Source organism: Balaenoptera musculus, chromosome 2 (genome assembly GCF_009873245.2).
Source record: "Balaenoptera musculus isolate JJ_BM4_2016_0621 chromosome 2, mBalMus1.pri.v3, whole genome shotgun sequence".
NCBI lineage: Eukaryota > Metazoa > Chordata > Mammalia > Artiodactyla > Balaenopteridae > Balaenoptera > Balaenoptera musculus.
Window position 1 is genome coordinate 137,600,543 of NC_045786.1, and position 23,586 is coordinate 137,624,128.

At 35.0% G+C, this 23,586-nt stretch overlaps 1 protein-coding gene across 1 annotated transcript in view; it reads right to left on the reverse strand.

The window, feature by feature from the left end:
• The window catches only part of KCNH5 (potassium voltage-gated channel subfamily H member 5), a 338,162-nt gene that overhangs the window by 297,922 nt on the left and 16,654 nt on the right, over window positions 1–23,586 (reverse strand). Inside the window, exons 2-3 of the mRNA XM_036843658.1 lie at window positions 12,272–12,395; window positions 625–731 (exon numbers count right to left, since the gene is read on the reverse strand). Coding sequence (XP_036699553.1) covers window positions 625–731; window positions 12,272–12,395 — 231 coding nt within the window. The remainder of the gene's footprint in view (window positions 1–624; window positions 732–12,271; window positions 12,396–23,586) is intronic.

A 23,586-nucleotide genomic window follows, 5' to 3' on the forward strand; every position in this document is an offset into this window, starting at 1 on the left:
AGACCCATATCATGAGGTCTTATGTGATTATATAACAGACAATTGACCACTCACAAATCCCATCATGGAGAACAGCAAACAACAATCAACACAAAGTTACCAGATGTGAATGGCCCATCCTGAAAGTAATGACTACTTCCACTCACCTTCCACACAAAACAGCAAATGGCCTGAATCTAGCAAACGGCCATACTGGTAAAGATTCACCTCAGGTAGATACCATATACTCACGTCATCTACATATGTGTAGAAAGGTAATCACACATACCCATTGACACCAATCAACTTTCCCTTTAACTGTAAGAAGAAATGATGAATTTCTCTGTCATTTTTAGTTGCTGTCACAACTATAGGATCTTTACCATGAGTATTAATCACAGAACATTTTGCCACCTGACACAAAAAAAATCACATTCGAAATGCATTATATTTTTCTTTCTGTCCTCAAAAGGTTGCTTTTCATAAGTATTATTTATTAATTTTGCTATCTAATGTTTACAAGTACCTCCTGCCAAGAGAAGCAATAAGTTTTATATTCTCTCTACACTATAGCTTAACTACCACTTACCAAGACATAATATTAATAAAGAGTTGACACACCTTATTGGTAATATAGATACCTACTGTTTTTCTTGTACAAAAGAACTTCAAAGCAGTTTGACTCGTAGTTGTCAAAAGTCTGCCTGACTTTCTCAATGGTTTTCTTGTCAGTCAATTCTCCATACATAAAACTGGAAAAAACACCAAAAATCCATTTCAGTTTTGTGTTCCTTTTCAAATGTTACATAAAATCATATATTTGTCTTTTTTTAATTATTTGGATTTAGTTACAAAATATAATGTTGCTCCCACAAAATGAACTAAAATATTTAAACCATGTTTTAACCATGACTGCTAAACTTCCTGCTAAAATCTAGCTTTAGAAGTTATTTTGAACATACAGAGAGAGAGAAAGAGAGAGAGAAGCAGGCTTTACTGTACACAAGTCCAATATGCAGCAATTTTAGTTACTATGCTTTAGTTAAATAATACCAGTTTCCCAACAACACAGTTCAAAGTTTGGTTTTCATAGTATATTAACTGTGAATGATAGCATAAAGTATAAACTTTTCTGCTAGCTCATCAGTCTACAAGTCACTAATAAATAGCAAGTACACATTACAATCAGTGACAAATCACACCACTTCTTTTAAAGCCTGTCAGTATTACTGTGCATCTACTACTACTCAGTTCATGCACAGACAGCAAAGTGTTTAGCTGTGTTGTCTCCTTGTCTCTCAGTGGTAAACTAATGTGACATTTTACAAAAATGGATAAACAAAAGCAGGAATTCGCCATCAAAGATTAAAGTCTACCAAAGAAATGTAAAGTGATAATGCTGGAAGTGAAATTCAAATTAAACATAAATGAAGTTATTTCTTCTATAAGAATAGTGGGAATGTTGACACTGCTCTCATTTGAGAGGCTCTAGATATGCAGGCAGAGGAACCTAGTGAGGACAAACTTATCAACATAAATCAGGAAAGGGACTGTTATAAGAAAGACCAAGTTTTCCCAGAGGAAGTCATGCCAGTAAAAAAATCTTCCCATTAAAGGAGCCCTAGGAGGTAATTCACAATACTGAAAGTGGAAGGATAAAAGAGTTGAAGTGGATTCAAACTTAAAAGGAGTATGACTGTTTGCTAAGAGATTAAAAAAAAATGCTCTCTTCATATCATAAAATATATTATGAGAATGTAATTGTTCAAATGACTTGTGATAGCTTTTTACAAAGAAATGAAACACTTTCATCTCAATGTTTCTAATGTTATAGATCACTAAATACTCTAATGTACAAAATAAATATTAGTTTGACTATTATTTTCATTTCCCTGCACTTATAACCAACAGTAAGAGATTTTTTAATGCTTTGACAAACACTGTTAAAGGTCACAGAACAATCATAATTTTTCAATTGAGTATTAATATCCTATTACATGGTTTCAGCTTGCATGGTCTTTTTTACACTCCCATACTACAGTGAAATGTGAAGACTCTGTATTACACATATACTGCATTGGCATTCTCACTATTTATGAGGATTTTTCTGAAATATGTACAAGGAGAGCCAATGGAGGGAAAATAAAGAAGAGAAATTGAAGGAGACATATGCTATTACTACGGCACATACAAAACATAGATTAAAGAGTGAATTTCCACATACCACAAACATTTCCTAACATTTTAAATTATCTATTTTTTCTAAGAGAAACTCACCAATAGTCTGAGAATTTACAAAACAGAACTCAGTCAAGCACTACAAGCCTATAAAACCCTATTCCTGATGCTTTCCCAATCATCAGTTGTGCATCTGGTTTCAGATACCTAGTTCTACTAGTTGCTATAATTGTCTAGACGATTTCTTCCACCAGGAAAAAATATGTGACGACTAAGTTTTTGAAGGCTCAAGTATATCTTTGTTACTGCTTTTCTTCGAGTTTTCAATAAATTAGCTTATTAGCCAGAGATAAATCCAAGTGTGGTGGGGCCTGAAGCTTATACAATTTTAGGGACCCTTTTTAAGGAAAGGAATACAAAATTATAAAACAAAATTAGGTACAGAGGCTTGAAAGACATGCACTCAAGTAAAGGCCCCTGAAGGTTAAGATTCTTTATCCTCATGGGAAATCTGTTCCTGAATGTCTCAATCTAGAAAGTTTACAACATGAAAAGCATAGTTTGTTAGCAAGAGCCAGCAAAACTAGCAGGATTCAACCATGAAACCATATCACAACTAAAAATTACAGAGTAACCTGCTGTATTACAAAATAAATAAAATAAAAATAAATAAAATAAAATTCAAAAATTCAAAAACAAAAATTACAGAGTAATGACCCATCTTATGGTAACACTAACCTAAGCAACTAGAATTCTAAAAACTAAGAAAGTAGATGAGGCCAACCAAAGGTTATCCAATCTGTGGCCTGCATTTTCAATAAAATACTTTTCTCTTTTATAAAAAAGGAATTTTTAATTGTCATTATAATAGTAAAATAAGCAAGAGAATATCAGAATAGGATGACAGACTCTAACTCCATAATCCTATAGCCAGACTAACACATGACGCTTCAGAGGGCATTGAAAAGCCACTGTTCCTGTCAAAGCCTGAGTTTCAGTTCATGTGAGTTTTATGAAAATCTCCTGAGGGCATTATAATTAAATTAGAATTCCTCAGTTAAAGTGCACAAAGTCACCCTCCTTTCCTCCCCATAAATAAAACACTATTTAATACTGTTAATATTTTTTACAGACAAGTAAACTTTTTTATTGACTGTTATTTTTAACCTAAAGACACTAATAAAGAGAAAACATTAAAAATTCAAAAAAAAAATAATAAGGGTAATTAAACTAAATAAATGTTTGTGGTCTTAAAGAGAAAGTATTTACTCCTATTACCAAATGTCAGAGTCTATAGTTCAGTAAACCAAAATACAATATTCATAATTGGCCAACAGAAAAACATAAAAAAGAAATCATCTATAATATAACAAGCAACTAGGATAAAAATGGTGAAAAATTAACTCGAACAAGATTTAAAATGTTACAACTCAAATTTAAAAAAAAGAAACTGTCTTAGAAATTGATGTAATAATACCACTTAAGAAGAAATACAACACAAGTCTGATTCAGCTAAAATGCTGAAGAGAAGGTGAAAACAAGCAATTTCTCAAATAAACTCTGAAAAATTCTATAACCCATTCTTTAGCCCTCCCAATGCTAAAATAGACTGTCCTAAGAAAATAGGATCATTTTAAGAAAAAAATCCCAGCTTATTATACACTCTGAATAATTTTTCAAAAATAGGCTTTTATTTCTTACGCAGTTTCACTCATATTTTTATTTTAAGTTTTAAAACTACGTATTTCCAGAGACAGAACACATATTTGAAGTGGTAAAATGCAGCAGTTACATAACAAAAGATATTTCAAAATGACCTGAAAGAATGTCTGAAATGTATTATCCAACCTTCCAAAGCAAGTGTTCTGGAGATTAATTCAAACTTTGAAAGTGTTTCCACCCAAAGTTGTCCAAACCAAAATGACTAAATCAATGCTTCTGCATATTTTATGTGTATGGCACATTTGCTTACTTGCTTGGCATTTTTTATGTGTAAATGTTGAATTTCTTTACCGAGGTTTCCTGCAGCCTGATTGCAGATGGCTGAAGCTCAATGCAGTCTTTGAATGGTTAATGGAATTTGAAGGAAACCAAGATTTAGAAATGATAATCATCAGACTTTAGAAACGATATATCTATATAATAATCTTATACACTTTTTATGTCTCTTATTGAATATCCTCCAGGAATATATAATGGGAATACTAAAAAATTACAGAACTTCAAATTACTCTCTTAGATAGCCAAGCTCCCCTTCAGTAATAATAAATGACTTCTACAACTGCACTGTTATCTTATTGGAAGGAAAATAAAATTAGATGCACAGAAGCAATCTATCCCTGCTATAATATGGAGCAGCCACAATATAACAGAGGACCACTGCACTTAGAGGACCACTTACAATCTGTAAGGTTCATGGCCAAGTTCTCTTCTCTGACTCTTAGTTCCCTCATCAGTAAAATGATGGTAATGTTAATATAACTCAGAGGGTGAGGATTAAAAGGATAATGCACATGAAGTTGCAAATTATAATGTGCTGTACAATGACTGAATTATTACTGGAATGCTTCTTATGGGTGGGGTTAGAAGCCCCTCCAGCCCAACCCTACTCCTTTGCTCCTCTACAATTCTAGGGCAAGGGTTGGGCCATGCCTGCTAATGGGCAGGGTCCCTGTGTCTTAAAGGGATACACACGTCATTTTGTGTGTCTTCTTCCTTTTTGAACCCATGACATTGAGGCATAAATTCACCCAGGGCCTGCTGCTGGATTATCTGGCCACTTACCTTGCCACACAACTAACTTGTGGGAAGATTTGATCTTGGGAGTAAGGGAGATTTCCTGAGGCCTGGCTTGGGCCATATCCAGCTTGCCTGAGCGTTTGGCAGTATATCTTTCCTGTATATCCTACCCTAGGAAACTTCTAGGACTAGTTGGCTTTGGTTTATAGCAAGATTTACTTATTTTTGGATCCCTTGTTTTGCCATCAAAATCTCACAAACCAGCCTCATTATAATACCTGACAGTAAGTATGGCTATAATGTTGACAGACTTCCAAAGGAGAAAGGAATCTTACAAAGTGAAAAAATATATAATCTAATCATGAGTGCTGCCAATCTATCTTAATCTGCTAATGGTCAACAATGTTCCTGGACTAATAAGCACAAAAACATTCAGTCACCATGAGTAAAGGATAATATTATGTACAGGCTGTAGTTCACAGCCTAGCAAGTGCTTCCTCACAGAAGCCACACAGATTGACTTAATAATATGTGGTCTCCAGCTGAGATTCAGCCACAAAAGTAAAACCATCACAAAAGTTAATGGGAGGATGGGCTGAAACCTATAGTCAAAGGATCAGAAAATAAGAAGCCTAAGAGAGAGTGAGGAGAAGGATTTAGAAACAAACAAGAACAGCTTTCAAAATCTGAAAGAAGTAATTTTATAATAAATCAAAGCATTACATACTTTATACAGTGGAACATAATCAAAGGGCTTCACAACCCATTAATTTATGTGAGCTTAAAAGGATTTAGATAGAGTCATAAATGGTAGCTCCATGACACGTAATTAAAGGAAACGAGGAATAGAACTAGACATTTCTAACCTTTGCAGTGTGACATCACTGAGGCACCTCTGCCTTTCAACACTTTCGCTAATCGTGAAGCAGAGCCCTCAGCCAAATGGAACCAGACTGACTGACGTCCATCATGTGTAATGTTCTCTTGTTGACTGAGGTAACCCTGTGTTAATAAAACTACCTGTGAAAATACATCCAATAAAGTGTCTCTTAATATCTCTGCTTCATCGTCTAATTTGATAGCTTGGTTAAGAATTATTAATGGGCCTTCCAAAAAAAAAAAAATGTATTTGAAAGCATCTATCTACTCCAATCTTCCCTACCTATCTGATTGCTCTTCTCACCCCTTTATCTTAAAAAACAAAAATAAATAAATGAAAAATAAATTTAAAAAGAAGCAGAACAGGTTTTTAAAAGGTTCAGGTTAATCAAAGGCAAAATGCTAAAGTGGTTTCTACCTGACCTATGACAGTATGTCTCGAATGTCAGGGCTTTCTAAGGGTCCTGAGATAAGATCAGATGTTTTTAAATGCCATTCCCCCAAAACTTACATACAATCTCCTACAAACACGCAATACATTTTGTGTCCCTCAGTAAAGAGCAACAGTCCAAAAGCTTGGAAATGAAATTATTGGACAATAAAATGAACATTTGAACTTCCTAGGAATCCAGAAATTTCATTAAAATATTTTTTGAAATTTTAGCTAAAATAAAAATGAGACAGTACATGGCACACATCAGATTTTTTTTTTAGTAGAAATTTAGCTACTCTTATAAAATGCAAGGATATAGGAAAACCCTCCCTCATGGCTGCTGAGAGTAGAAACAGAGGGCCATTCTGGACAGCAATCTGACAGCAGTTAATTTACAATTTCTGCATATATTCTACTATCCAGCAATCCTATTTCTGGGCATAGAGACAGACAACTTCTCCCATGGGAACACAAGAAGATGTGTATGAGGATGTTTACCTCCAACTTGCTGGAGTAGCAAAGTGTCAGAAGTTGGAGTTCAAGACTAGTAAAGTGGATAAAGAAAATGAAGGCTGTGAGGACACTGGAACACTATGAAACAGTCAGACATGATGAAATAGATTATGATATAGCAACATTAAAAAAAATCAAAAACATAATGGTGAGTGAAAAGAGTAAGAAACTGTATATCTTACTGCATGGTATGAATTATGTAGGCCTTAAAAACAAACACACACAAAGCAACATCATTTCAAGAATACACGTATTTATTAAACACATGGAAGATGGATTAGAAAGACATACAATGAACACACTAAAATGAATAACTATGGAAGATGAAGGGCAATGGAATGAAGGGGAAAAGAAATGAAAGAAAAGAAGATGAAACAAAATAAAACAAATAAAATGAAATTAAAATAAAATAAATAGACTGTGCCCAGAGAGATCCAAATGATAACATTGGGACAAACTGAGGAGTGTTTAATTTGATTCTATGCACCTGGTCTAATGGGAGAAGGATTGGGAAAGACAAAGAAGGAAAAAGATAAGAAAACAGAATAAATATACAAATGTATAAATAAAGTATAATAATATATAATGTATAAATAATCTTAGCCTCTTGATATTGTAAAATTACAAATTAATATTTGTCATTTTCCATAAAACAACTCACATTTGAATATTTTAAAAATAGGACATGTAATCTTTATGCAGTTACCACTTTAATCCTATCAATTTTAATCCATCTAGTGCAAGCTGTATACAAAGATGACTCTTTTTCAGCACATAAAGTATTCATATTTTTTCCTCACAAAGTGATACTCACTGATTTGTAGTTTCTTATTCTGTTATGTTTGTCTAAAACTTGTCATTATTAAAATCAGTAAAATTCTTTGATTTGTTTACAAGGCTACCCTCAGTATCAAATTATTTATCTCCATATTCAACTGGAATTCAGTGATTCCAAAACTGTATAACATTAGCTTTAACACTGTATTTCTAAATGTGTATAAAATTTTCTTTCCTCCCTCTGTTTCCTTGTGCATCATATTCAAAGGCTTTTATAGACTTATACAGGAAATGGAAAACAACTATATGTAAAAAAAAATTGGAATCATGATGCAGATACTGTTTTGAAATCTTTTTTGTTTGTTTATTTGGCTGGTTGGTTGATTTTTTTACTTAGTAACACATTGTTAGCTTCTTTCAGTGTCATTATTCTTCCAACATATGATGTAGGAAGTTAGGGCTTTGCCATAACATTTTTTAATAAATATACTACCAGACATTTTTATTATTTCCAGGTCTTCATTCTTCTAAAAAGTGCTTCAATGAAAGTAAAATGGGTGTAGTTTAATTTTAAAACGGAATGTAGAAGTTTGAAAGGGGCGTGCATTAAAATAAACTATGTCTTAAGAAAACCTGATAGGATTCAAACACTTGCTCATATATCAGATGCTAGTCTTCATTGCTCTGCGAGAGCATTCAATTGCTTGCAAGTTTTAGATTAGCAGAACACAATGGGCATTTTGTGCAATCAAGTAATAATCGTTTGTGTTAAGAATACTGTTATGTTTAACTAGTGATTACCAGTGAGGAGAGGGAAGAGGGGAGGGGTAAGATAAGGGTAGGGGATTAAGAGGTACAAACTATGATTTATAAATAAGCTACAAGGATATATTGTACAGCACAAGAAATATAGCCAATATTTTAAAATAACTTTAAATGGAGTATAATTTATAAAAATTTTGAATCACTGTTATACACCTGAAATTAATATAATCTTGTAAATTAACTATGTCTGAATAAATAAATTTTTAAAGAATATTGGTATGCGTAGAGAATGGACTTGACACAGGGAGGGGGAAGGGTAAGCTGCGACGAAGTGAGAGAGTAGCATTGACATATATACACTACCAAATGTAAAATAGGTAGCTAGTGGGAAGCAGCTGCATAGCACAGCGAGATCAGCTCCGTGCTTTGTGACCATCTAGAGGGGTGGGATGGGGGGGTGGGATAGGGAGAGTGGGAGGGAGACTCAAGAGGGAGGGGATATGGGGATATATGTATACATATAGCTGATTCATTTTGTTATAGAGCAAAAACTAACACAACATTGTAAAGCAATTATACTCCACTAAACATGTTTAAATAAAAAATAAAAGAATACTGGTATTTTGAAAATACTATCTCTAACAAAAGTGAAGAAGAATTGGGGGGAGATTTGCATACTTCTTCCCACAGTGAAAAAGTGTAACATAATCCAAAGCTCTCTGCTTTCTTACCCGCCTCAAATACCATAACACTTGGGATGAAATACAATAAATAAAAGCATGTTATACAGAAGGCTGTGAGACCTAGGTTAGGGTTTATTGCAAAACAAGCCAACCAGTTCAACAATACTGACACAAAACATTGAGCTGTGTCCTGTAGTGCATACAAAAGTGAACAAGATGGAATCCTTACCTTCAAGGCATGTATAATCTGGCACTGGTGGTAGGAGGGAAAGCAATGCTTTAAGCGGAGAGAGTATACAGTTACAACATGCCAGCATTTTTTAATGAACTTTTTATAGGAAAAATTGCACATGCCAAAGAAAACAGGCTGGGGTATAGGGGCAGATACATGGGAAGCAAGAAGAGATATGAGCGTGACTTTACAATATATCCAGATATGAAGAGCAATACATCTCAAAAATGACAACAAAAGCAATAGCGATGAAAACCCCAGGGATAAGAAAAACTAGTTTAAGGCCAAATGATGGTGCCAAATGATGAACTATAGGGAGTCAAAGGAGGAAAAGTCATGAGCACCTTCAGGTAGAAGATGGCAACTTGAAACAAGCCCGGCATGATGATGATGGGAGGTCAGGAAATAGTATGGGAGCATCTATATTTCCTGGAATTCTCTATAGAACCTGTTCCACAGGTTAGGTCTACCATAAAACTAACCTTTTCCTAACCTAAACCCTGCTGAGACATAAGGGAGCAGAAATGCTCAGTACAAACCTTGGCCTCCCAGAATTTAGAACACACACCTCAGTGACAGTGCTAGGCCAAGAGCTAATATCCACCCAGCAGATAAAAAGGCACAAGAGACATCAGGGCTACCAAAGAGAGTTTCTCAACGAGGGGCCACAGTTTTTCATCATTCCCACCTACCAATTTCAGGCCTGGAAGTGAAGGCTGAATATGAGAATGACTTTAGTAGAGAGAAAATGAGGCTTGCTGGGAGAGGATAAGTGAAGAAAGAGGATGTTTGAACAGATAATTTCTCAATGCTGGCTAAGCGTCGGGATCATCAGAGCTGCTGGTTAAAAGCACTGATTCCTGCCCCCACCCACCGACCCACCTGGGGTGATACTGATTCAATAGGTTTAAGGTGAGGTCTGAGAATCTGTGTCTTGCAAAACCTCTCTAAGTGATTCCCATGTATAGTCAGGTTTGGACTCCATATGAAATCCCTACCCTCCATGAAGATGTAGAATATATATATTTGTATATGCATATAATGTTTCGCAGCATAAATGGGTAGAAAAAAAGATAAATCACTGTTTCCCTGGGCAAATCCCTTAACCTAATTCTAACTCAGTTTTTCCTCTGAAAAATAACGAATATGGAGTAGAAAATAATTCAGACCCCTTGCAGTTCTAAAATAACATGATTTTGGTACTTAGTTAAGTGTGAGCTTTAAAGAAAAATTAACTCAAGGAAAAAACATCCCATCTGGCCTTACTGAAATATTGTGAAAAGTTTTCAGTTCTAAATTGGTTCCTTATATAGAGTTTCCTTTTCTTTTTTATGATCTTTTTTGGTAATACTCTCTTTAAGCTCACAGATATGGAATATTTTAAAAGAATTGTTATAAATAATATAAATGCCAGATTCTGTTTTACATAAGTCAAACAAAATAGCAGTGGTACAATGTACCAACATAACAAAGTACGTGTGATTTACACAGGATGAAAGAACTTTATTTTGATTTTTTTAAATGTTCAAAAACCATGTCCTGGGCTTCCCTGGCGGCGCAGTGGTTGAGAATCTGCCTGCCAATGCAGGGGACACGGGTTCGAGCCCTGGTCTGGGAAGATCCCACATGCCGCGGAGCAACTAGGCCCGTGAGCCACAATTACTGAGCCTGCGCGTCTGGAGCCTGTGCTCCGCAACAAGACAGGCCGTGATAGTGAGAGGCCCGCGCACCGCGATGAAGAGTGGCCCCCACTTGCCGCAACTAGAGAAAGCCCTCGCACAGAAACGAAGACCCAACACAGCCATAAATAAATAAGTAAATAAATAAAATTTAAAAAAAAAAAAAAAAAAAAACCATGTCCTACTTGGTTGGGGGTTGTTGCCTCTACTTTGTTCAATACAGTTTTAGCAACTCAAGAAGTGCTGATGACATCAATGGTCCTCTGATATAGGATGTTCCTTTGATCACTTGGCACTAGAATAGTTGTGGCCCATAGAGGGTGATCAAAAAATATTTATTGAATGAATTAATAAATTCACAGCTATGCAAAAATATTTCTCTTTGCCAAAGTTCTCACCAGTGGCTCTTAAACTATGTATTTCTATTGACAGTTTAGTCTCCTTAACATTCTAATATAATTTTTACCCTATAGTTTTCATGTGAATCAATAGGTTCTGGTACCAATTCCAATCTGTGGGTGGGGGTGTGGTGGAGAGTTTCCCTATACCAACAACAAGCAATTCTAGGGACACCAGCTGGGTGTCCTATGATTCAACTCAATTCTGACACTACCTACCTGCAGATAGCATCAGATACCACAGGTTAAACATTGAGGGTTCAGTCCTACAAGACTACCCTCCACCGGACTTCAGGCATCAGTCACAAGCCTAGGTCGTTGCCTGTGCTTCTGACCCACCTAATACAGATTGGAGGTTCCCATGACACCCTTCTTAAACTTCAGCACCAGGTACAAGCAGAGGTTGTTATGTGTACTTTTGACAAACAGCTATATATCAGAGGTTCCCATGACCTCTTCCTTTGGTTTGAATAATTTGCTAGAGAGACTCACAGAGCTCAGAGAAACATTTTGCTTACCAGATTACTGGTTTATTATAAAAGGATATAACTCAGAAACAGGCAGATGGAAGAGATGCACAGGACAAGGTATGGGGCTTCCATGCCCTCACCAGACATACCACTCTTGGCACTTCCACATGTTGCCCAAACTGGAAGGCCTCAGAAACTGTCCTCTGAGTTTTTATGGAGGCTTCATAACGCAGTCATAATTGATTAAATCATTGCCATTGGTATTGATTCAACCTCCAGCCCCTCTCCAGGAGACTGGGGAGAGGGCATGGTACTAATCACATGGTTGGCTCCTCTGGCAGCCAACCCTGTCTTTAGGTTATCTAGGGCTTTCCAAAAGTCACCTCATTAACATATAACAAGAAATTCCAAGAGTTTTGGGAGCTCTGTACCAAGAACTGGGTGCAAGACCAAATCACAGCGAGTCTAAGTAAGTTTAAGCTTTTTAACCACATTCAACATTTAGTTAAACTTTAGAAAACATTCCTGAGCTGTTCTGTTACCTACCTGCAAGTGCTACTTTTCTGCATGACGTCAGCTCGATGATACCCAGAGAGTTTGCAAAAACCGTCATTACTATAAACTACAGGCCAATCCACAATCTGGGCATTTCCCAGTAAGAAACTCGATTCTAAAGGAGAAAGAAGAAAAGGGAAGTTTTTTAGCTGCATTTAACAATGTACTTCTTTCAAGTGATTAAAAAGACAAATTCATAAAAATAAACAAATATAACTATGGTTTGTTATGGTACAAATAATAAAACGTATCCTTGAAATTGGCATTATTAGTTTAGCATGATCAGCAAGTGAGATCCGCAATGAGTACAAGATTTGCATATAAACTAAAAACTCCATTGAAAAGAAGCCAGTTTGCAATACTCTTTGCATTCAAGTAAACACTACACTATGAAAACAAAGCATGGTTAATATTAAATAAATGTTAATGACTATAATAATCACAGCTAAAAACAGTTTTATTTATTAAGACTAAGGGCTACAGTCACTTCTCTACAAACTGAGAATATTAAACTTAATAACAGAGACAAATTTGGATGATTCCTCCAAAAATTGTATTAATGTAATTTTGACATGATGGGACAAATTCTTTGTCCATCAGTTTGATCTAGAGAAGTCTAATTTAAAATCAAATTTTTAAATAAAGTCCCTTTTTAAAATAAAATTATTCAAAGACATTATTTTCAACCACATGCTACACAGAATTTGGAAACTACCATTATTCTAAATAAAAGAAACATCTCTGGTCTGTTTTGCATGGAGAAGTGGTTTTGCTTTAGGTATAAAAATTAATACAAAGAATAATATCTTTTGGCATATACGTTGATTGAAAATCCAGCAGTTTTAGGCAGTAACTTTAGCAGTTTTGTAGGTCAAATGATAAATATGTTAAAATCAAAATTAAAACAATATTAAAATATAAAACAAAAAATTATTTTTAAAATAAATATCAATATTTTACAAGTAGATTTTTAAGGGAATACTATACTTCAAAATATCTACCTAAAAAATCTTCTTTAAACTCATATTGAGTGATGTACTGAAGAGAAATTAACTTATGAGTAGATGACTTGAAGTTTAAATTCTGACTCACAGTTGGTCTTCATATAAATAACAATGCAATTCACTGACTAAGTAGTTGCTAAGTACAAGGCACTACTCTGGATCAGACAATGGGATAAAATAAAGATCAATAAACCATGCCCTTTACTCTCAAACAACTTACATATTAAGAAAAACAAATATGTAACCAATTACAATTCACCAGAACAGATGCTGAATCAAGAAGCATGGGCCAACATATGGAGAAAAAATCTGTTTCAAGGCACTAAAATACAATCAAAAGTGGACAGAAACTGGAAAAGACAAACCCTTGAAAAAAGGAAGACACATTAGGTGAGATATTCATTTAACTGTCCATTCCCTTGAGAGCACTTCTCAGTTTGTACAGTTCGTGGGTGATAGCTCAAACAGAAAAGTCTTATGGGGCTAAAAAGTCAAAGGTTATAATATGGGATCGCCAAAGCAGCTTGAAGTTAAGGTGGAGTTCCTTTAACATATGGAGCCATAAACCTGTATATAAATCCACCTCAAATCCTTCTCTGTGACCTAAACTGCATGCACAGGATGAGACTACAAGGAACCCATCTTGTCTTGCAATGACTAGAAGGCTAAAGAGGTAGGCAGAAACTTCATCAGCTTCCCAAAGCTATAGGACAAATTTTGGAGTTCGAGTCCTATCAAGTTAGAGAAGCTTGGTAAATACCTTGAGCTTTCCATTAATTCCACAGAAGGCCTTACTTCAGGAATAAAAATCAAGTCTCAGGATAAAGGGTTATGACCTGAGACTAAGATCAAAAATGTAGAAAATAGACTCATACTAAAAAATAAAATAAAAAAAGCTAAAATCATAATTAAGGTGACACACCAGTAATTTAACCACCTGCCAAAATAAAATGAAATCCTCTTCAAAGGAAAATAATGAAGTTCAAAATCTCTGCATTGTATCAATACAATGTCCATATACAATTAAAAATTATTAAGCATGCAAAGAAACAGGAAACTGTAACAATAATCCAGAGAAAAAATAGGCAATAGGTTGAGATGGGAACATAGAAATAAACAATACAATCTCGGAAATAAAAAACTGAATAGATTTAACAATATATTGGATGCTAAAAAAGAAAGGACAGTTTAAAAACATATCAATGCAAATTATTGCAAACTGAAGCAAAAAGAGAAAATAACTGAAAAGATGTTCTGGGAGGACAATATCGAGCAACCTAAAATATATATAGCTGAGTCTGGGGAAAAAAACAGAATAGGACACAGATGTTACTTAGATAAAGAATGACTAAAATTTTTCAAATAGCATGAAAAATAGCAACACAGAGATCTTAGCTCAGTAAACCTTAAGCAAGATAAACCAAAGAAAGCAACAGTAGGAAGATGACAGTAAAATTGCTAATAAAAAATAAGGGAAAAAAATTTTAAACATAAAAAAAAAAGATACATTATTTATATGTGTTATATGTTGGGGAGGTGTAATAACTACAGCATACAAAGTATGAAAAACAAAGGAGGCCAGAAATCAATGGAATGACATCTTTAAAATACTGAGAGAAAAATATTTATCAACCTAGATTTTTATAGAGAGCAAAGATATCCTTCAAAATTGAAGGTCAAATAAAGACATACTAAGAAACAAAAGCTGGGAGAAACCATTGCCAGCAGAATCACAATAAAACAAATGTAACAGGTATTTTAGCTGAGAAAATAATTATAGTAACAATAATAATAACAATAACCCCCACAAAAAACGTCAAGAAGGGAAAAACAAACAACAGATAGGACAAATAGAAAATAAACCACAGGATGGTAGCCCTAAATCCAACTATATCAAGCATTACATTAAATGTAAATGGAATAAACACACTAATTTTAAGACAGAAATTTTCAGACTGGATTTTTTAAAAAAAGAATAGAAACTGATAGTCTAGTATTTTAAGAGAGCCATTTAAAGTATAAAGAGATAGATCGGGACTTCCCTGGTGGTCCAGTGGTTAAGACTTCACCTTCCAATGCAGGGGGTGTGGGTTCAATCCCTGGTCAGGGAGCTAAAATCCCACATGCCTCGGGGCCAAAAAAACCAAAACATAAAACAGAAGTAATATTGGGGCTTCCCTGGTGGCGCAGTGGTTGAGAATCTGCCTGCCAATGCAGGGGACACGGGTTCGAGCCCTGGTCTGGGAAGATCCCACATGCCGCGGAGTAACTGGGCCCGTGAGCCACAATTACTGAGCCTGCGCGTCTGGAGCCTGTGCTCCGCAACAAGAGAGGCCGCAACAAGAGAGGCCGCGATAATGAGAGGCCGGCGCACCGCGATGAAGAGTGGCCCCCACTTGCCGCAACTAGAAAAAGCCCTCGCACAGAAACGAAGACCCATCACAGCCATAAATAAATAAAGAATACTGGTAAAAAAAAAAAAAAAAAAGAAGTAATATTGTAACAAGTTCAATAAAGACTTTAAAAATTTTTAAATTTGAAAATTGAAAGTGAAAGTGTGGGGGAAAATACACTACTCAAACACTAAGCATAAGAAAGTAAGTCTGCCCATGATAATACAAAATAAAGTAGCTGAAGACAAGGGGTAATAGAAATAAAGAGGAGCATTTAATAATAATAAAGGAGTCAATTCATTAAGAAGACACAGCATTCTCAAATGCATATGAAAGAGCTTCAAAATGCATGAAGAAAAAAAATGACATAACTAGGATAGACAATTTCACAATAATAATGGGAGATTTTAACCTTCTGCCTTAACTAGCAGAACAACCAGATGAAGAACTGATTGAGGATACAGAATATTTGAACACCAACACTATCAACTGACTCAAACTAACTGACATTTATAGAACACCCCACACTACACTACAGAATACACATTCTTTTTCAGTACGTGTGGAAATTCCACCAAGATGTAACTGACTCTGAGCCACAAAAATTGTCAATAAATTCCAAAATATTGAAATTACATAAAGTATATTTTCTGACTTCAAAGTAATTAAATCAGAAATCATTTTTTTTAATTATCTAGAAAAATCTACAGTATTTGGATGTTACCCAATTCATTTCTAAACCACTGGGTCAAAGAAGAAATCAACAGAAATATAGAAGATATTTTAAACTGGATGATAGTAAGTTTGTTGTATACATTTAAAGCAGTGCTTAGAGAGAAATTTCTCATTTTAAAGGTTTATTTTTAATGAAAAGTTTAAAATCAATAATCTAAACTCTTTTATGAAGAAACTAGAAAAATAATAGCTATTAAATCCAAATTAAATAGAAGGAAGTAAATAAAGGTCAGAATGTAGATCAGTGAAATAGAAAACATTCAAAGAGTGAACTTCAAGAAAACACAAGTTACCATCATCAAGAATGAAAGAGGAGACATCACTGGATATAGTACACACAGCAAATGGTAATAAAGGTACAGTGCAAACAATATTTTGCCAATGAATTATAAAACTATGATGAAATGAATTAAATTTCTGAAAAAAAACTTATAAAAACAGGCACAAAAAGAAATAGAAAATTTGAATAGCTTAATATATTTTAATGAAAACTAAAGCCATCTGGATGGCTATGGGCTCAGGGAATTCTTTCAAATATTTAAGTAAGACATAGTACAAATATTACACAAACTCTCGGAAAATAGGTGAGGAAACATTTCTTAACTTGTTTTATGAGGTTAGCATTATTATGATACCAAAATCTGACATGGGCTGTTAAAGAAAGAATTACTGACCAATAGATTTTATGAATGTAGTTGCAAAAATCCAGAAGAAAATATTGGCAAATAGAATCCGGCAATATATAAAAATGAAAATAGATCATAACCAAGTAGGGTTTCTCTCATGAACATAAGGTTGATTTATCATTATGAAATCAATCAATGCAATCCATCAACAGAATAAAAGAAAAAGCCGTATGATTATATATCAATAGATACAGAAAAAAGCATTTGACAAAATTCATAGTCACTCATGGTTAAAATGTCTGAGCAAACTAAGAATAAAAGAAAACTTCCTCAAACTGATAGAGGATACCTGCTAAAAAATCCATAGCTAACATCATTTTTAAAGCTAGAATACTAAATATTTTCCCCCTAAGATTAGGAAAAATCAATGATATATACTCTCAACCCTTACACTCAACATTTCATTGGAGGTCCATCTAAGAAAATAAAGGGAAAAAAAAGAAAAAGAGAGAAACAAACCAAAAAAATACAGAAGATATAAATGTTTAAAAGGTAAATGTAGGGCTTCCCTGGTGGCGCAGTGGTTGGGAATCTGCCTGCCAATGCAGGGGACACGGGTTCGAGCCCTGGTCTGGGAGGATCCCACATGCCGCAGAGCAACTGGGCCCGTGAACCACAACTGCTGAGCCTGCGCATCTGGAGCCTGTGCTCCCCAACAAGGGAGGCCGTGACAGTGAGAGGCCCGCGCACCGCGATGAAGAGTGGCCCCCGCTCGCTGCAGCTAGAGAAAGCCCTCGCACAGAAATGAAGACCCAACGCAGCCAAATAAATAAATAAATAAATAAAATAAATTTAAAAAAAAAAAAAAAAAAAGTAAATGTAACTTTTTTTCTATTTGCAGATGACATGATTGTTTATGTAGAAAATCCTAAGGAATATTCAAAAGGATATCTAAAATTTTTGAGTGAATTAAGCAAGGTTACAAGACATAAAGTCAATATAAAATCTATTTTGTTTCTATTAACTAGCGTTAAAGAATTGGAAAATGAAAAGCAATTTCACTTAGAATGATACCAAAAAGTATAAAATACTTAGAAATAAATTTAACAAAATACATGTAGGACCTCTAGAGTGAAAACTAAAAAACGCTGCATACAAATGGTTTCTAAACAAATGGAGAGCTATGCCATGTGAATGAATTGAAAGACTGGATATTTTAAGACTTCAATTCTCTACAAATCAGTCTATAGATTTAATACAATCCCAATGAAAATATCAACAGGCTTTTTTGAAGTAATTGACAAAATAATTATAAAATGTTTGTGAAAATACAAATTACCTAAAATAACCCAAAATAAAATCTGAAAAAGAAGAACCAAGTTGGAGAAATATACAATTATAGTAATTAATATAGTATGAGATTGGAGTGAGGACAAATAGATCAATGAAACAGTTTAAAGAGTTCAGAAATAGACCCTTACATAAATGGTCAACTGATCTTTTGCAAAGATGCCAAGGCAGTTTCATTAATAAAGACAACTTCAATGAACTGTGCTAAAATGACTGGCTATCCATACAAGCAAAAATTGAACCATGACCCTTACTTCACACCACACACACGAAAATAATTTAAAACAGGTCATAGACTTAAACACAAAAGTGAAAACTAAAAAGAAAACATAGAAGGAAATCTTTGCAACTTTGAGGAAGACAAAAATTTTTAAGACTCATACAGTAATCACCATAAAAGAAAGTATTGATAAATAAATTAGACATTATCAAAATTAAAATCAACTGCTCATTCAAGGACACTGTCAAGAAAATGAAAAGGGAATCCACAGACTGAGAGAAAATATTCACAGTGCAGATACCTGAGAAAGAACTCCTATCCAAAACAGGCCCGAAAAATCCTACCAAAGGGCAAATGACCCAATTAACAAAATGGGCAAATGACTTGAACAGACATTTCACAAAAGAAGATGTACAATAGCCAATAAGCACAAGAATAAGACACTCACCATCATCATGCATTAGGGAAATACAAACTAAAAGCACAATGATCTATCACTGCTTAACCACTAGAGTGGTTATAAAGGCTAATAATACAAAAATGTTGATGAAAATATGGAACAACTGAAATTCTTTATAAAATGCTAATGAGAATATAAAATGGTAGGATCACTTTGGAAAACAGTTTCATGAAAAGTTAAATATTCAACTATGACCCAGAAATTTCACTTCTAGGCATTTACTCAAGTGAAATGAAAAGATATGTTAACAAAAAGACTTGTAGAAAAATGTTCACATCAGATTTATTCACAGTAGCCAAAAATTGAAAACAATGCAAATGTCCATCAACAAGAGAATGGATTAAAAATTGTGGCATATTCATACAAGACATACTACTCAGCTCTAAAATGGAACAAACTACTGATAGATTGCAGCAACACAAATTAATCTAAAAAACATTGATGATTTAAAGAAGTCAGAAACTATAATTTCATTCATATGAAGTTTAAATATAGGCAAGGTCAATCTATGGTGACAGAGATCAGAACAACGATTTCTGAGGGGGATGGGACAGTAGACGGACTGATGGTAGAGGGACTGATGAACTTTCTGGAGAAGGTCATTGTTTTCTATCTTTATAGAGATATAAACTACAGAGGTATATACATTTGCCAAAACTAATTGAACTGTATACAAGATCTGTATGTTTTACTTCATATAAAGTATACCTCAAACTTAAAAGAAAATACAAGAAGGACAAAGGGCTAGAGAATCACAAGTTTTAGGAAACCAGTGGCATTTGAGCTGAACCCTAGCTATAAGAATGGTAATATTACGCTTCCTTGGTACATACAGTGATTAGAGTAGAGATTAAAATGAGCTTATTCCTGCAAAAATGCTTCATAAAATATAAATTCTTCTATAAATATATATTTTCATTTATATATAGCATCAATTATAAATATTTGTAATATGATCATCAAAAATTAACTTCTTCCCCTTCTTAGCCCAGGCCAGGTCCTAGTCAGTTTAACCTCTCTAATACATATGTTCCTCACTTCATGACTAGGTAGCTGTGGCAGTGCATATAGCTTGCTACATGGTCTCCCTGATTTTCAGACTAACATTCATTTGTCCCCCTCAAGCCCTGCCTCCATCCTACCACTCTTCATCCAGGTCAAGTCTCCCAACTGCTTACATCACTGAATCCTCTCCCAGACTCACAAAGTCCTCTGAAATCCAGCCTCATCCTCTCTGCCTGTGCAACATATTTCTCATTACTCCTAAAGTCCATACTATAGCAGTTAGGTCAGTTTTCTCATTACATTCCCAAAAGATGCTCACTCATGATGCCTACTATCCACTTGAAATACTTTTTCTTCATCCCTTTGCCTATCAAAACTTTTAAGAACCAGTTCAACTCTCCCTTCTCTATGACACATTCGGTGGTTACCACTGAATCCACATCCTCTGGCTACCATCATATCTGTCTGTGTCCAACCCTTCACAGGACAAACTCATCATAAAAGTTGTCTATTCTCATTGGCTCTGTCTTCTCAGCCCCTATTCACTCAACTCACTCCTATCTGGCTTATGTCCTCACCGCTCCAAGACAACCTAGGTAACCAGTAATCTCTCCATGTCATCAAATCCAAAGGACACTTTTTACCCTTTCCACTTAATAATTCAGAAGTATTGGTAACCACTCCCTCCTTAAAAATGTCTCAATCCTTAGCTTACATAGAACAACATTTCCCTGATTCTCTGGACACTCCTCCATTTCCTTTGCAGACTCAACACTCTTTATCCAGTGAGTATATTAAAGCTCCTCTATGTCCATTCCTCTTCTGCTTTCACCTATCTCCATAGATTCAGTAACTCTATCTCCAAACCAGACCTCTTCTATAAACTCTAGATCTTTATATCCAGGTTCACCTCTCCTCATAGATAGCTTAAATTTACCTCAGTAGAACATGTCCTTGACCTGTCATTTCCCCAAATCAGATGCTTTCCCAGTGTTTCCTATCTTAGAAAATGAGATCACCATCCATGCAGAAATCTGGGAGCCATCTTTCAACATCCTTCTGATTACCCCTATAGCTAATTTATTACCAAATCTTATTAATTTTATCTCCTAGAACCCTTTCAAATCTCTCCATTTCTCTAGATCCTCATCATCATCTCCCAACACCAAGCTTCCATCATCTCTCCCCTAGACCATGCCAAGAGCTACCTAATCGGTTTACTCAGACCCTCTCAATGAAGGAATCACTGAGTGACTCCTTCAATAGATTATCCACACTGAAGCCAGGCAGGTCTTTTCAAAATTCAATCTGGATCATATCCCCTCCCTGCTTTAACATCTGTCAATAGCTTGTTGGGGCTCTCAGAACTCTCCCAACTTTGCATGGCCTATAATGACCTCAGAGTCTGTCAAACCTCAACTCTCACCATGCTGCACCTTGCCCTGAGTATGACAGCCACACTGATGTTTTCTTTTTTCTTGTAAGCTTCAAGTCCTCTCACACCATAGGAGGACCTTTTAACTTGACATTCTCTCTGCCTGAACATCATTGCTTTCCTTCCGCCTTTGGTTGACACCTACATTTATTTAGATCTTAACTCAATCGTCATGACTCTAGTGAATCTTTCCCTGACCTTCTGACCAGGTCATCCCTAATAATTTTAGACATGATGTACCTTTCACTCACAGCCCTTATCAAAGTTGCAATTTTATACCTATTTGTGTCATGAAATGATTAATGCATATCTGCCTGTTGAGCTGTAAGTTCTATTTGATCTTCCAATACCTAACACAGTGCCTGGCATCTAATATATGCTTGCTAATTGTCTGACTATATCAATAAACAAATGCATTCATACATTCTTACAGGGATCTCTCTTTATATAATTGATATCATGAAATTTAGTATGAAGTGCCTCTCTAAATACCTCATATATGCTTTCATATAGGCAATTTTTTTGTCTTCTCAAATGGATGATATGGTCCATAAAGTTTATGCCTACTATACATACAATAGTAACAATACAGTAATTACTTATTGATTAAAGGAACTGTCAGTATCCCAGGAAAGAGAATCCCACAGTTCTAAAACAGAAGGACCATAAACATTAAAGGGTCTACTGCAGGAGGCCTTCTTTCCCCAGAAACTATCCAAATCGGTGTTTTTCAAACTTTCTTTAATTGAAGCTCATAGTAAGAAACAAATTTTACATAGTGACTCAATGTGTGTTTACACACATGCACACATGTACACACAACTGAAAAAATTTCTCAGATAACACTCTTACTACATGAGATGTACTCTATTTCTGTTCTATTTCAATTTTTTAGTGCGCCAGTCAAGACCCATTAAATGGATCTACACCCTATGGAGGGTTGTATCTCATGGTTTTAAAAACTTGCTTTAAACTATCCCCAAAGACTTTGCAGACCACCCTCTCTCATAAACAGACTTGTTTTCTAGACATTTTTTAGGATTTAGATCAGAAGCTCTAACTGTTCCTAGTTAACTCTATCAAAAATGTAACCCTAACCCAACGTACCATTTTCAATAGCTCTACAGTAGGAAAATTAAGACTCCAGCTCAGCAGGGCCTTGCTCTCACTATCCATTTGCTGTTGATATATTATTTCACTTACATCCTAGTAATTCTGTGTAATAACAAAATTAATAACAAAAGCAACCAGGAGCAGAGCCCTTACTCTCTGCCAGGCATTGGGCCAGATGTCTACATGCAACTCCATCCCACAGTGAGTTGGAGACTCACCAAGCCCCAAGTGCCCCAGGAGGTCAGAAGCAGGAACAAGCACCCAGGTTCCTTAAATTCTAATTCTTGACTGAGACATTTGCAACTTCAAACCTTTTCTAGGGGAAACTGTGCCTCATTTTTTGCTTTAGACAGAAAAGTAGAAGACTAGGAATGAAAGGTAAGTCCTAAAACAATTCATGGCAGAGAGGAATAACTCTCATATTAGCATGAAGGCGGAGTGGTTTAGGAAAAAGAACTTAGAAGTTGGAATCAAAAGTGAGTTGTTGAAAATGTATGGACACCAAGGAGGGAAAGTAGGGGTGGGGGGGTGGGATGAATTGGGAGATTGGGATGGACATATATATACACTAATTTGTATAAAATAGATAACTAATAAGAACCTGCTGTATAAAATAAAAATTAAATTTAAAAAAAGTGAGTTGTTGAGATGTTGCCTATCTTCTATCTTATTTTTTTAAATATATGCTTGATTTTAACCAATAACATAGAATATGGACAATTCAGATAATTGCTAGGTACGCTCTAGAGTATTTGTTTGCATATTCAATTCAACCTAGCAACTCAAAGTTTTTTTAAAGTTTTAAAAAATAGTCGAGGAAATATGCTCTCCATTTATCTTTATTCTTCAAGTTTGATTCCATTAATTTAGACCAACAGAGAGTAAAGTAACTGGACTGTGTGCTCACTAGCCCTTACCTCAAGGTCTTAATAATTATGCATTAGCAATATGTGCTCTGGGTTTAG